Genomic DNA, 15,255 nt, shown 5'->3' with positions numbered 1-15,255 from the left:
CTGTATAATGCTTATGTGGAAACTCAGGATCAGTTGCTTTTGGAGAAACTAGAAAACAAAAGAATTAATAAGTATCTAGATGAAATAGTGAAAGAAGTTGAAGCTAAAGCACCAATTTTGAAACGTCAGCGTGAGGAGTATGAACGTGCACAGAAAGCTGTGGCAAGTTTATCTGCTAAGCTTGAACAAGCCATGAAGGTGGGTTCCATTCCTAAATTTTAGCTGTGGGGAAATATAAATGAAAATTATTTACTAGATAATTCTTTCTTAAGATATTTGAGTAGAGACAAGCAGATGGCGTAATGGTTATGTCGCTGGACTTTCATTTAGCAGACAATGGTTTGAGTCCTGGACCCAGCAGCTTAAAACTCACACGGAGCGTGTGTGTGTGCCCAAAATGCCAAGAGGAGAATGGAAGAGACGGGATGGCAGCATAGCAACCTCCCCCAGAAGGGGAGGAGGGGATTTTTCACTTTTTGTCTCTGTTTCTCTCTATCTCTGTGGACCACTCTTCAAATTTAAAAAACAGTTCCTTTGTAGTTGAAGTTTCCTAAATTTAGCATGACCTTATTCTTTTTGTCAGATGATTCTGATATCTTGTCTAGAAGTGATAATATTATTTGACCATAGGTAAGAACTTTTTTTATAGTATTATACAATTTGACATTTTTTTTTTGAAAGGTTTTTGCTATAGGGAGTGTGCACGCCAGACAGAGACAGAGACAGAGAGATAGAAAGCGAGAAATCACCCCCCAGAGGGGATGGTCACGCCACAATCCCTTCTCCTCCGTTTTCCTCTTGGGATCCTGGGCACGCACGCACACGCGCCCGGCGTGAGTTTAAGCCACCAGGTCCGGGACTCGAACCATGGTCGACTACGTGGGAGTCCAGCGACATAGCCATTACGCTAACTGCTGGTCCCACAATTTGACATATCTTTATATACATTGTTTAGTTACTATTTCATTGATTAAAAGTGTTAGGAAATTCTTAAATATCCTTTACTGTGAAGATTTCTTTTAATAGATAATCTAAAAAGAGTGTATATATTGTCAATATTTTACTTTTGAAAAAGTACAGCTGTTAATATTAGTGAGGGAAATCTTCAAGATTTATTAAATGAGCTTTGTTCAGGAAATTCAGCTAAATGAATTTACGTCTACTATTCTAAGCTGTTTTTTTTTTTCTCTCTCTCTCTCTCTCTCTCTTTTCCTGGAAAATAATGTAAATAAATTATATAGTTAATTTAAAATTAAATCTCTGCTGCTATTACAATTTAGAAGTCAGCTGAAATTCAAGTAATTTTATGCTTGATCTTTTTGTAGTGAGTCAAATGGAGGCTAGCAGTCTTGTCCTAAATGGGAATATTGGCTTTTTGATGCCCTGTCCCCTGTTCACTATCATAATTTGTGAAGAGGTTCTTTGAGTGAAGTTAGATCATTTCAAATTTCTCTCAGTTGAGAGTGAGGGTTTTGTCTAGACCTTTTTTTTTTCCATAGTGAGGTAGACGAACCTCATAATTAGATAATAGCCCCTGTTTAGAAAAAATCTATTTGTTCCTTTTTCACTAATGTCCCATGACAGTAACAAAGTGCATTAAACACTTTTGTATAAGCAGCTGTTACATTTAAAGGTTTTTTTTTGGATCTTTTTAATAATCATATTTTCTGTCTATAACATATACTATCTAACTTTGGTCTAATGCTTTTATACCAAATTGCTTCCTTATCAGTTTACTTAATCCTATTTGGAATTAAGTAGATTTGTATCATTGCTATCTTTCACGAATGTTTGCTTACTTAATTTGGTCACACTTGCATTTCTTCTGAAGTTGACTTATGCTTACCTTTAGGCAACATGCTCAGAGGTACTTGAGGTATTTTACAAGTGCATGTGTGAGCATGCCGAAATCTGGAGAGATTAGAGGAGAATGGATTGCAGTGTGACCATCCTCTCTGGGTGGGACCATCCTCTCTTGCTTTCTGTCTCTTTCACACTAGTGAGTATATGCTCCCAATAGCAAAAATCTCTCAAAAAAAAAAAAAAAAACCTATGCCTCTAAATTCTTAATAAGATTGTGATATAAAACTTTGTAGAATACTGTATAGCCAGTATCTTTTTTTTTAGTGTTTTATGTATTAGTTGCTGCTGCTTTAAAATTAATGACTGATTTTTTTTTTTTGGTTTTTTTTTTTTTGGAGAGATTTTCGCTATATGGCACGTGCGCTCACCAGACAGACAGAGAGAGACATAGAGACAGAAAGCGAGAAATCACTCCCCAGGGGGTATGGTCATGCCGCAGTCCCTTCTCCATTCTCCTCTCAGGATCTTGGGCGGGCACGCACACACGCCTGGCGTGAGTTTTAAGCCACCAGGTCCAGGACACAAACTACGGTCGACTATGTGGGAGTCCAGCGACATAGCCATTACGCTAATTGCTGGTTCTCATGACTGATGTATTTTTTAATAAGTCACATTTTTTTGTATCTTACCCAGTATGTTTTATTTCACATTTATTTCTGGATGACTAGTAGAATATTGATTATGTTCCTGTGTTTTTATCTTAGTTACAAAGCTTTTGAGAGCATTTATGTGAAATTATTTGGTAATACACTGAATTTAATGTGGCCATAAAGTTGCTATTGACAGTCAGTTTCATGGGGCAGGGTGACAAATAACCCCATCATATATACACACAATGATGAGCGTTATAATGATGATGGGTATTTAAGATATTAAGAAGTGATGTGTTCACATTTATGCAGAATTTCTGTATAGAGTCTTTTTATTTCGTGACTTGATTACTATGGTATTTAAACATTATATTTTTGCTTCATTTGTGTAAGTCCTAGAAGGAAGTACAGAATTTTCACTTGAATTCACATTTTGCAGGAGATTCAGCGATTGCAGGAGGACACTGATAAAGCTAACAAACATTCAGCTGTGCTTGAAAGAGACAATCAAAGAATGGAAATTCAAATAAAAGATCTCTCACAACAGGTTAGAATTTGTATTTCTCTTTCTATTTTGTTTTAACTGCTCAGTAATGTTGGAATCTGTTGGAAGATACCCAAGATAGAACCACGACATGTAAGATTATAATCAAGAATACTTCTCTAGCGGTGCAGTCTAGTCATTGTTTTTCACAACTCCTCCTTTTCTTTCAAGTGTTGATAAATTTTCATGTTATAAGTACAGGTCATGCACCACATGCTGACATATCCATCAACAGCAACCACACGTACAAAAGTAAAAGCAACAGGCTGTTCTGTAGCCTAGGTGTGTCAGGCTGTATCATCTCAGTTTGTGTAAGTACAGTCTAATGTTTGCAAAGTGGCAGAATAACCTAACCACACACCTTTCAGAATGTATTCCTATTGTTAAGTGACTTATGACTGTACTGGCTGTAATGAGTGAATAAACAATTCAAAGATAAATATCCCAAGTCCCAGAGTATAACCCATGTAACAGACTGGTATGTGTTTTTCATATCCTTCTCTTTTATCTACAAACATATATAAAAACAGGTAAGCAGGGCCAACATGTGGCATGGAGGTTAAGGTGGCTGAATCCCACTTGACCAACTGTGCAGTTAGAGTCCTGGACCCTGCAACTTGAAAATCATACCATATGCACATGCGTGCATGCCCAAAAATTCCAAGAGGAGAAAGGATTGCAGTGTGGCCATCCTCCCTTGGGGGTTATCTCACTCTTCTCTTTTTCTCTCTCGCCAGTGCATGTGCCCTATAGCCAACCTTAAAAGAAAAATGTAAGTTGGTTTTACTGAAATAAGAGCACACCATGCCTTATGCTGTCACTTGTTTTTTCTTTTTAATGAACAAGTTTGTATTTGCACAAAAAATACATACATAAAAATTTAACATGAATGGCATTATATACATGGGTTTATTTAAAAGTTTATTTTTCATGCAGTTTCTGCCCTGCCTTATAATCCATACATATAAACACATACAAAATAAATATATATTTTTGTGGGTTTTATTTGATCATTGCATACAAAAATGGGTATATGTTTCTGATGTCATAATTTGGTTACTTTCTAATAAATAGCCTTTGTTTTATAGTTACATATAATTTTATTCCATTATTTAGATTTTAATATTTGAAATGACAGCTTACTGCTTTGTTTCTTCTGATAATTTGTTACTACAAGTTGAGGGCTTTCATAAGTAATGCTTTCATTTGAAAATTTCCTTTTCTTCTGAAAATTTCCAGAATTAAAGCAAGTACTATTTTATAACTTTACAACTTTGTTTTTAGATTAGAGTACTTTTGATGGAACTTGAAGAAGCAAGGGGTAACCATGTAATTCGCGATGAGGAAGTAAGCTCTGCTGATATAAGTAGTTCATCTGAAGTCATCTCGCAGCATCTGGTATCTTACAGAAACATTGAAGAGCTTCAGCAGCAAAATCAGCGTCTCTTAGTAGCCCTTAGAGAACTTGGAGAAACCAGAGAAAGAGAAGAACAAGAAACAACTTCTTCCAAGTGAGCAATTGACCTCTTCAGTTTCTTCAGCAAACAGTTGTTAAAGCAGTGCAGGATATAGTGACTTGGGGGAAATTTTTAAAAAACTGAGCAATGATACCTGGAAAAAAAGAAAATTCTAATCTCAGGAACCTCGGTTTATGGATGAGAGAGTTAAAGTAGACATTTATAATAAAACGAATTAAATAACTAGAGCTCAGTGTGATTAGTACTGTAATAGGTAAAAGCCTGACTATGGGAGAACCTAGTCTAGATTTCAGGTAACAAACCAGGCTTCGTGGAGAAGTTATGGAAGACTTGCTCAAATAGAATAAAGTTTTTTTTTTAAACATAAATGGTGCTAACAGAGAAGTTGATAATGAAAACAGACTGGAGTTGGACTGCGTGCAAATGGTTTATTTTTGTCAAAAAAATTTTCATGTTGCATTAGTGAGTACAAGTAGCTGAGTCCTGAATGGTGGGGGTTTAAAAAGTGTTTCTTAAAAAATATCAGCAGAAGAAAAAGAGCAAAATAGATGAAATATTATGCTTAATGGTAGCCAAAAATGCTTATGTAATTTACATCAGAAGTTATAATCACCTATCAGCTTAGTCCCCTGAGACAGATGGATTTCTTTTCCTGTAGAATCTCTGAGCTCCAGCTCAAACTTGAGAGCTCCCTCACTGAACTGGAACAACTGCGTGAGTCACGACAACATCAGATGCAGCTTGTTGACTCCATAGTCCGTCAGCGTGACATGTATCGTATTTTGTTGTCACAGACAACAGGAGTTGTCATTCCATTACAAGGTAGGCTTTTATATGTTTACTTCAGGAGCTGTTTCAGAAATGTGTTTTCCAAGAAAAGCAGTAGTCACTCAACTAATTGCAGCTTCAAAATTGACTACCATATATGACTGATTATAAAATCTTGATTTAAAACATACATATATTTCTTGAGAAAAAAAATGCTGACTGTTAGAATCAGTGTATTTTAATATTTTATTTACAGTGTAACATTAAATCTGTAAATTATTGCTGATCAGGAACCAAAACTAATTTTAACATCGATAGATTTTTTACTCAAAATGTCTATAGTCCTTCTTCATTTAAATAAGTTTAGGTTGTTGTTTTGGAAATGATGTGTTTGCAAAGATTACTGCTGATTTATGGAAGTCAGCAAGCATTTTATCAGTCTTTTTACTTTTCTGAAGCTTCAAACTTAGATGACATTTCTCTGGCGTCAACTCCAAAACGTTCAAGTACTTCACAGGCTGTTTCCACTCCTGCTCCAGTACCTGTTATCGAATCAACAGAGGCTATAGAAGCTAAAGCAGCCCTCAAACAGGTAAACATCACACCTTTATCATTGGATTGGCTTTCTAGAGATGATAGGGTCATATCTAATAATCTCCAATGTTTAGTTGCAGGAAATTTTTGAGAACTACAAAAAAGAAAAGGCAGATAATGAAAAAATACAAAATGAGCAGCTTGAGAAACTTCAGGAGCAAGTTACAGATTTGCGATCACAAAATACCAAGATTTCCACCCAGTTAGATTTTGCTTCTAAACGGTAAGTAAGTTTTCTTTTCTTCAAAAGTTGATAAAATCTAAATATTATATATGTCAATATTCAAATAGGTCTAATTCAAGGATTTATTTGCAATAGAGTTCCTTCTTTATGGACCATGTTCCAAGATGAGAAGCTATCGTGATTTAATTTTTAAAGCTGGTTAATGATTCTCCTGGTTAGTGCTACAGGGGTTAACTTAGATAGTAAATTGAACTACAAGTGAGGAATGTTGCTAGTTTCCCTTCCTGAGGTTAAGGAACCTGTTGTTTCTGTAGGCCTTCATTTTTTTACCAATGTATGAGAGTGTGAGAGAAGATAAGCAACGTTTATTCAGCCTTTCTCTATTCTAGGTTGAAGAGAGGTTAATGGTAGGTAATTATAGGAAAATTCACGTCCGTGGTTATGTAGGAAGGAATAATGTAAGTTTTATTTCATGGTTATTTGTGTTTATATTCGTTGAATGCTTATTGGTTTAACATGTCAGGATGAAGTTTTTATAAAGGACATGATCACACTAAAGGAAAACTTGAAAAAACTATTGGAAGAACTCTGTCACTAACCATGAGTGAATATTTTTAAAAAATTGTGTCTGCTTTGTGATAATGTCTGTACTGGTATTATTTTGATTATGATAATTTTTCTTAGTGAATAAGGTTAGATTATTCAGCATGAAATACTTTGCTTACTTAGACTTGAACTTAAATATTTATGTAAATTATACTGTCAAAAAATTCTTCAAGAAATTAAGCTAGGATACAGAACTTCAGTTGCTTATAACATTTCTCTTTTATACAAGTTATGAAATGCTACAAGATAATGTCGAAGGATATCGTCGAGAAATAACATCCCTACATGAGCGAAATCAGAAACTCACTGCAACAACTCAAAAGCAGGAACAGATCATCAATACAATGACTCAGGATTTGCGAGGAGCAAATGAAAAACTAGCGGTTGCAGAAGTGAGACCAATGTCCCTCTGACTTGCATTATAAATTACAGTTGACGTCTTTAATTATTTCTTTGATTTTTCTAATCAGCATAATTTAGATATTTGAGAGGTTTATAGATTGGAAACCCATATTATAGTTTCCAAATAGCCAATTGTATTAATAGGATTATTGTTTCTATTAAGATTAAAGAGGGAGGGGGTAGCAGATGGTATAGTGGTTATGTCACTGGACTCCCACATGGTTGACCATGGTTCAAGTTCTGGAGCCCATGATTTGAAAATCACGCCATTTGCATGTGTGTGCCCGCCTGATATCCTGGGAGGAGAATGGAGAAGGGATAGCAGTGTGGCCATCCCCCCGGGGAGTGATTTCTCGCTTTCCCTCTCACTGTCTGTGTCTCTCTCTCTGTGAAGTGCATACGCTACCGAAGACAAAAACCTCTCCCCCTCAAAAAAAAAATTAAAGAGGGAAAGAACTTCACTTTTCCTTATTCTGTTGGACTAAAGCTTCCTTAACATGTTTTCCATTTCACAATGAATTTGTAAGTCAATACGTCATTATAGCAAAGATAATCGTTATAGTTTATCCATTCATACTGCTATCTAATGAAAGACAGTATAAAAATTGCATCTTATTGAATTATATTTCTGAGTTTTAACTTTAATTCAAATGTCTGTCTGAAATTATTACTTCTAATTAAATATGGAGTTGTTTGATAACACATTTTTTATACATCGTTATTTTATTTAAACTTTTCTATCTTTTTAAATCATTACTTCCTATCTTTTTTGATCATTACTTGAGAACTAGATGTGGTTGTTTCTCATTTTATCTATGAGAAATAGACTCAAGAGCCAATAAGATATTTGCCTATTTTTGGACAGTCATGAGAAATGACTTGTTCAAGACTTAAACCAGATTTGCTAACTTTATTGGCTATATTTTTTCGCTTTAGTTTTTGCTTCCACTTCATTGGGGGGAGTGGAAGTAGCTTTTTTGTTTTCAAATTTCTGGATTTTTTATGATTGATAATTTATATAACTTATGAATAAAAATGAATGTTTTGAGAATACTAATTTTTCGAAGCAGTCTCCCAGATCCCCTGAGACTCACTGTGCTCTTTATGGAAGAAAATAAGTGATCAGTCATCACTTGCAAACCTCTACTTAGTAACCAGTTTTACTGCTAAAGTTGACATTGTTATGAGTGTAGCAATAATTATGCAGTTTTATTGTGTTTTTTTTTTTTTTTAATTTTTGTTGCTGTCTTGAAAGTCTAATTTGTAAGAGCAAACAAATCATCTGTATTTGTGGTAAATGGAAGATTTTTCCTTAGATCGATTAGGATTCCAGGAATTTTTGCTTTGTATTTCTTTTTTTCTTTTTTAAAGAGAGATTCTTGTTACAGGGTGTGTTATGCACTCAACAGAGATACAGAAAGTGAGAAACCACCCCCTGGGTGGATGGCCACGCCACAGTCCCTCTGAGGAGTTGGGACACACGTGCATGTGTGCCTGACGTGAGTTTTAGGCCACTGGAACTTGAACCATGGTTGACTATGTGGGAGTCCAGCAAGTAACCCATTATACCATCTGCTGGTCCCTAATTTTTGCTTTATATCTCAACCCATGAAACTTAAGAGTTATATTTCTTTATATGATGAGGAGATGTAATCACTAAATAGCATTATGAAATATGTAGTAATGAAAGAATTATTTCTGCTTATAATTATTATACTCAAAACTGTAGTCCAACATTTTTCGTTCACTTATTTTTGCCTCAAGGTAAGAGCAGAAAATTTGAAGAAGGAAAAGGAAATGCTTAAATTGTCAGAAGTCCGTCTTTCACAACAAAGAGAGTCTTTGTTAGCTGAACAAAGGGGGCAAAACTTGCTGCTAACTAATCTTCAAACAATTCAGGTAACCAAATAAAAACCACATGTTGAAAAAATGTATAAAAGCCAAGGTTTAATAGTTTTATCCTGTATCCTATTTTCTTAAACTAGAAAATTTGTTATCTGTCACCTTTGTCAATTATTATGATACTCACTGAAGTTGGGGATTTATTAAGACAGTTCAAGTTTTTAAATAAAACATTGAAAGAGAATTGATTAAACCATGCATTTGGCAGATTTGATCCTTGAGTCAGTATTTATAAGTTGTGCATCTTAACTGTTTATAAGATTAATTTTTCAGCTTTTATTTTTCCTTAAAACTTCGGTAAATCTGAATAACTATTACAGGTTTTTTCCTCTTTTTTCCCCAATTATATAGATGTTATAGTATAAAAAAAGTTAAAATACTTTATTGGTAAGTGTTCTAGCTTCTTCACTAGACATGAGTATAATCTAGTATATCTCCCTAATTTTATTTGCATTGTTTGTTTTTTTTTTAATCTTTCTTTTTAAAGATAACAATAAATCTTTTCTTTATCTTAGGGAATACTAGAGCGATCTGAAACAGAAACCAAACAAAGGCTTAGTAGCCAGATAGAAAAACTGGAGAATGAAATATCTCATCTAAAGAAGAAGTTGGAAAACGAAGTAGAACAAAGGCATACACTTACTAGAAATCTAGATGTGAGTCTGTCAGTGTTCTGAATTTCTGTAGTTTGTTAAGTTCAGTAGCTAATGTAATATGTATAAACACTGCCCATCCAAGTGAAGCATGGTTTCGAAAAATTACTTTTTCTTACCTCTTTATGCATCTACTAATTTAAAAAAAAATTTTTTTTGAGAGGTTTTGCTATAGGGCACTTGCGCTCGCCAGAGAGAGAGACAGCGAGAAATCGCCCCCGGGGGGATGACCGCACCGCAATCCCTTCTCCATTCTCCTCTCAGGATCTTGGGCATGTACGCACATGCACCCAGCATGAGTTTAAGCCACCAGGTCCTGGACTCAAACTGCAGTCAACTACATGGGAGTCCAGCGACATAGTCATTAAGCCAACTGCTGGTCCTTTTATGTCTACTAATTTTTAATTGCATGCCACACATTGTTTTACCTTGTTGGGTGCTCATATTTATATTCCTTTAAATCAGATTGAGCATTGTTCTAGGATACAATCATTGGTCAAAAATAGTTGTGGTTCTTTTGCATCTGGCATCTGAGGGTATACTAGATTGGCCAAGAGCACTGCCCAGTCTAGGACTGCAGCGTGTGCTAAGATAAGATCTTCCTAAATGTTAGTCCCAGTGTTCAGTGAAATAATAGTTCTGTCATTTTTGCTGGTAGGAACAGGCCTTATTTCTGTGTTTCTGTGAGTGCCAGTGCCAGGCACTCGTCTCTAATCTCTGTAGACAATTCCTTTTTCTGTCTGAGGTAATCTTACTTGCATGCACTATTTAGGACTGTGCTGAGTAGTTGAGGGCGACCCTCTATGAATCCCCACAGTACTCTTATCTTCGGAGTTCTCTTTTCTCTGATACCTATGCTTTAGGAACTCAAACTGCTTTAATCTTTTGAACTCTAAGATCCCTGTTCTCAATTTACAGATTCTGCTGGCTTCTGCCTCAATTTTTCTTCCTCGTGTCGTAGCCTCAGAACTTTTTTTTTTTTTTTTTAGCCAAAACTGGCTTTTGATCGGGGATTTTTAGATGTTATACATTCTTATCTCTGCGAATGGACATGTCTTTCTTAAAAGGAATTCACAGAGCTCACAACCTATTTATGATATGTGCTTTCTTTGAGAAAGAAATTTCATGATTCCATAGTCTTTAGGGAATTTCTTGCCCTGAGGGTTGCTTTTCCATAGTTGCACCAGAGTAGGAATCTTACTTCGTTTAGGAGGTGAGACATTGCTTTACTGAGGAAAATCTCCCTGATGAGCATACAGAAGACGAGAGATTACTTCACTAAAGAAATGATACATTGGTTGAAACCTAAGTGATAGTCATAATTTACCCAAAAGAAGGTAAAGGATAGGGAAGGCAACATTTCTAATATGGAAACAGCTTATGTGGAGGCCATGAGACCTCAGGCAAACCTAAGCCTGCGAAATTCAGGGAACTGAAAAATCTCATTTGTTCAATGTGCAGAGACAGTGAGTAGGAGAGGAGTGCCAGGAAGCCTGAAACATGGGCAAAGGTGAGATCTGTATGGCCTTCAGATACTGTTGTGAATTTAGGACTCGTGCTAGGCAGGGCAAGACGTAAAGAAAGCGGTGTGGAGGGTCCACACACTTCCTGGGTAGGCACCCTCTAGGAACCTCCACTTGTTAGCTCTTTAGAAGTTCTACCTAGAAACTTAAGTCCGTAAACTACGGTAATCATCGGATTTACCTCTTTTGTTTCTGGTCTCGGCTCATGGTTACTTCATGTGTTTTGCCTATTTTTTTTTTTACCCTTTTTTTTTTTTGGGTGGAAAAAAAATTTTGTTTTAGTTTGATTTCTAAGGGTCTTTAAAAAGGTAACTTGCTAGTTACTTGCAAGACGTAAAGAAAGCGGTGTGGAGGGTCCACACACTTCCTGGGTAGGCACCCTCTAGGAACCTCCACTTGTTAGCTCTTTAGAAGTTCTACCTAGAAACTTAAGTCCGTAAACTACGGTAATCATCGGATTTACCTCTTTTGTTTCTGGTCTCGGCTCATGGTTACTTCATGTGTTTTGCCTATTTTTTTTTTATCCATTTATTTTTTTAGGTAGGAAAATAAATTTGTCTTAGCTTGAGTTCTGAAGGTCTTTAAAAAGGTAACTTGAACCTCTAGTTACTTATGAACTTAAAAGTAGTGTTAGAGTTCGTAGAGTTAATGTATTTTTACTTATAGGTTCAACTTTTAGATACAAAGAGGCAGCTGGATACTGAGACAAATCTTCATCTTAATACAAAAGAAATATTAAAAAATGCTCAAAAGGAGATTGCTACGTTGAAACAACACCTCGGTAATATGGAAGTTCAACTTGCTTCTCAGTCCTCACAGAGAACCGGTAAAGGTAAATAAATAAGTAGACTGAGAAATAGATTGATAACAATATTAAATAAATAAATAAAGTACTTCTTGGAGTTTATAGTATATCCTGTATAAATTGACTTTATTCTCCCTAGATGCTAATAAAGGAAGGAAAAAAACACTTACTCTACATGTTAAAAACTCAGTTTTGAGCTTAAATTAGTAAATTTCCATTTTGTAAAATCCAAAATAGTTCTACATGGCACTGGCCAAAATATACTTTTAGTTTTTCAAGTCTTGAAACCACTTATAAATACTCGAAAAAATTATTCTTTTTAGGGGAGGGTTAATATCTGAATTGTGTGTGTGTGTGTGTGAGAGAGAGAGAGAAGGAAAGAGAGATTTTTTGCTACAGGGCACATGCGCTTGCCAGAGAGACAGATGGCAAGAAATCACCCTTTGGGGGGAGAGCCCACAATCCCTTCTCCTCCATTCTCCTCTGAGGATTTTGTGCATGCATGTGAGGTTTAAGCTACCAAGTCTAGGACTTGAACTATGGTCGACTGACTACATGGGAGTCCAGAGAGGCAACCATTATACCATCTGCTGGTCCCAATATCTGAATTATTAATACTCTTCATTTTGAGATGAAATTATTTACTAAGTCTATAATGACAGGATTCATTTTAGGTACATGTTATATAATTTAGGTGTGTGTGTGTGTGTGTGTGAGAGAGAGAGAGAACATAAATGCATATGTATATAATGGTCTGATATATATATATAAAACATCTTCAAACAATTCACAGAAGATGTATGCGTGTTATGAGAAAATTAGGTGCGTGCGCTCGCCAGACAGACAGAGGGAGACAGAGAGGCAGAAAGCGAGAAATCACCCCCCAGGGGGGATGGTCACGCCGCAATCCCTTCTCCTCCGTTTTCCTCTCGGGATCTTGGGCACGCACGCACACGCGCCCGGCGTGAGTTTTAAGCCACCGGGTCCGGGACACAAACCGCAGTCGACTACGTGGGAGTCCAGCGACATAGCCATTACGCTAACTGCTGGTCCCCAAGCTCATTCTTTAATTCCATTTTTCCACAGACATTTTGAAGGCGTATGTGCATGTGTACAGAAACGCAATTATCCAATAGTTCTTTCTTGTTGATATCATATAAGAAAATATTCTTTTGAACTCACAATGTCTCCCTGTTCCATGCATTTTTAAAATTTTTTTTAAAAGAATTACTTTTATTTATTCATTCATTTATTTAATTTGACCAGAGAAACAGAGACACGCACGTACACACACAAACACACACACACACACACAGAGAGAGAGAGAGAGAGAGGAAAGTGAGAAAGCAAGCCACCAGGTCTGGGACTTGAACCGTGGTCAGCCATGTGGGAGTGTCTAGCACCTTAACCACCATACCACCTGCTTGCTAGTCCCCCCATGCATTTTTAGATGGTGTTCTAAAGGTGGTCTAAATCATTTGATTTAGTATTTTAAAGGAAATAATGTTTAAATAGTAAATTAAGAATTCAAACATTTCTTCAGATAGTTAACTTAGTTTGGCAGAAGGTAAATATCATTTTTTAAATTAGTGTAACAGTAGATTTCAAATGTTTGAATTTTTCTGGAGAAGTAATAATGACAAAATTTGTGTTAATTTTATTTTGGTATTCGATATGGATCTAAATATACTTTCTAAATAGATAAGTACAAATTTTACATCCCTAATCCAAAAATACAAAGTCTGAAATGCTTCAAAATAAGATGCTTTTTGAGTGCTGACCTGACTCCACAAGTAGTAAATCTAGCTTTATGTAATAGGTCACAGTCTAAGTGCTGCAATACAAAAATAATGTATAAAATTACCTTCAGACTATGTGTATAAGGTTTGTATGAAACATAAATGAAATTCATGTTAGGATTAGGATCCTTTTCCCAAGGTATCTTACTTAGTCTTATTCAGCATATGTAGATGTTACAGAATATTGTTAAACTACATGAAATTCAAAACACTTCAGACATTTTGGATGAGGACTTTTATAGTTGAGCCTTATTTATTTAATTACTTCTTTAGGATAGAGTTTTGTTCTATCATGAGCCTCTCACCTTAGCTTTCCAAGTTGCTGGGATTACAGGTGTGCAACACCTCTCCTGGCTTTTTCAGAAAGGTTCTTGCTGTGTTGCCCATGCTAGCTATGGACTTGCAGTCTTCCTGCTTCAGTGTCCTATGTAGCTGGGACTATAAGCATCTGACCATCTGGCTTTTAGATTGGACCAGGAATCAAACCTTTGCCTCCCACATGGCCCCAGCATGCCCTCTCAGGTGATTCTACATTGGCCTTAATCCTCATTTCACAAACTCTTTGATAAGTCATCTCTGATACCATTCAATTTAATTTTAATAGAGCTGTTACTATCTTTTAGGTCAGCCTAGTGACAAAGAAGATGTAGATGATCTTCTGAGTCAGTTAAGGCAGACAGAAGAGCAGGTGAATGACTTGAAGGAGAGACTCAAAACAAGTACTAGTAATGTGGAGCAGTATCGGGCAATGGTTACTAGTTTAGAAGAGTCGCTGAATAAGGAAAAACAGGTACGTGTGATTCTGAATTCAGTTTGAACAGCTACTAAATTTTTTTAATCAGAAGCCTGTGTTTGAGGGATTGTAGTTATGAATTGGACTGCATCATTGACCTGACCGCTCTAAAATGTTTGAGTGTAATAAGCCAGATGAAGTGAAAACACACTCATGTCATAAAGCCAGGAAGGGTGTAATTGCTGTAGGAAAGATGTAGACCAGATGTTGAGAAGAATGAGAGGTAAGGAAGGTTACTTGTCTCTAGTGTAGGCATGACTTTATGGCCCTTAGGTAGAGCCTTAAATGAAGGTATCATCTAGATAGTCAAAGACAGCAGGTCTTCCATGTAGTGGGAACCCTCAGCCGGGACAGAAAAGCATAGATGACAGGCTAGCATACTGAATGTGTAAAGTGAAGTAGGGATGTAATTATTAAAGTAGTTGAGGACTAAACGTGGACGTTTTTGAAGTTTCAGTATAATTCTTATAGACGTGTTAAGAGCCATTGACTTTTTAACATGTCATTGTCAGAATTTTTTTTATTTAAAAAGATTAATGTGATAGATTGGAGGAGATGAAGTTCATTTTAGAGGCTTTAGTAGTAGTCTGGGGCATACTTTTTACAAGATCCTTATGTGATTGGCATCAGTGAAAATCTAAATATGTGAGGAGAACACTTTCTGGTAGAAAAAGTAAACAGATTTGGCAAAGGAATGTGTGAGGATTGAGGGAGAAATGAGAGATCAGAAATTTCACTTCCGAAGAGAGAA

General features: G+C 36.0%; 1 protein-coding gene across 3 annotated transcripts in view; it reads left to right on the top strand.

Annotated features, from left to right (window-relative positions):
• The window catches only part of TPR (translocated promoter region, nuclear basket protein), a 75,831-nt gene that overhangs the window by 15,726 nt on the left and 44,850 nt on the right, over positions 1-15,255 (top strand). For all 3 annotated transcript variants that reach the window (XM_014583456.2, XM_014583457.2, XM_014583458.2), the window contains exons 12-22: positions 1-198; positions 2,893-3,000; positions 4,282-4,508; positions 5,134-5,297; positions 5,702-5,835; positions 5,912-6,060; positions 6,857-7,019; positions 8,794-8,928; positions 9,447-9,587; positions 11,774-11,939; positions 14,335-14,501. In XM_014583456.2, the coding sequence (XP_014438942.1) occupies positions 1-198; positions 2,893-3,000; positions 4,282-4,508; positions 5,134-5,297; positions 5,702-5,835; positions 5,912-6,060; positions 6,857-7,019; positions 8,794-8,928; positions 9,447-9,587; positions 11,774-11,939; positions 14,335-14,501 (1,752 nt within the window). The remainder of the gene's footprint in view (positions 199-2,892; positions 3,001-4,281; positions 4,509-5,133; positions 5,298-5,701; positions 5,836-5,911; positions 6,061-6,856; positions 7,020-8,793; positions 8,929-9,446; positions 9,588-11,773; positions 11,940-14,334; positions 14,502-15,255) is intronic.

The sequence above is a fragment of the Tupaia chinensis genome, unplaced genomic scaffold, assembly GCF_000334495.1.
Source record: "Tupaia chinensis unplaced genomic scaffold, TupChi_1.0 Scaffold144318_1, whole genome shotgun sequence".
Lineage (NCBI taxonomy): Eukaryota > Metazoa > Chordata > Mammalia > Scandentia > Tupaiidae > Tupaia > Tupaia belangeri.
This window is presented reverse-complemented; position numbering and strand designations above follow the sequence as displayed.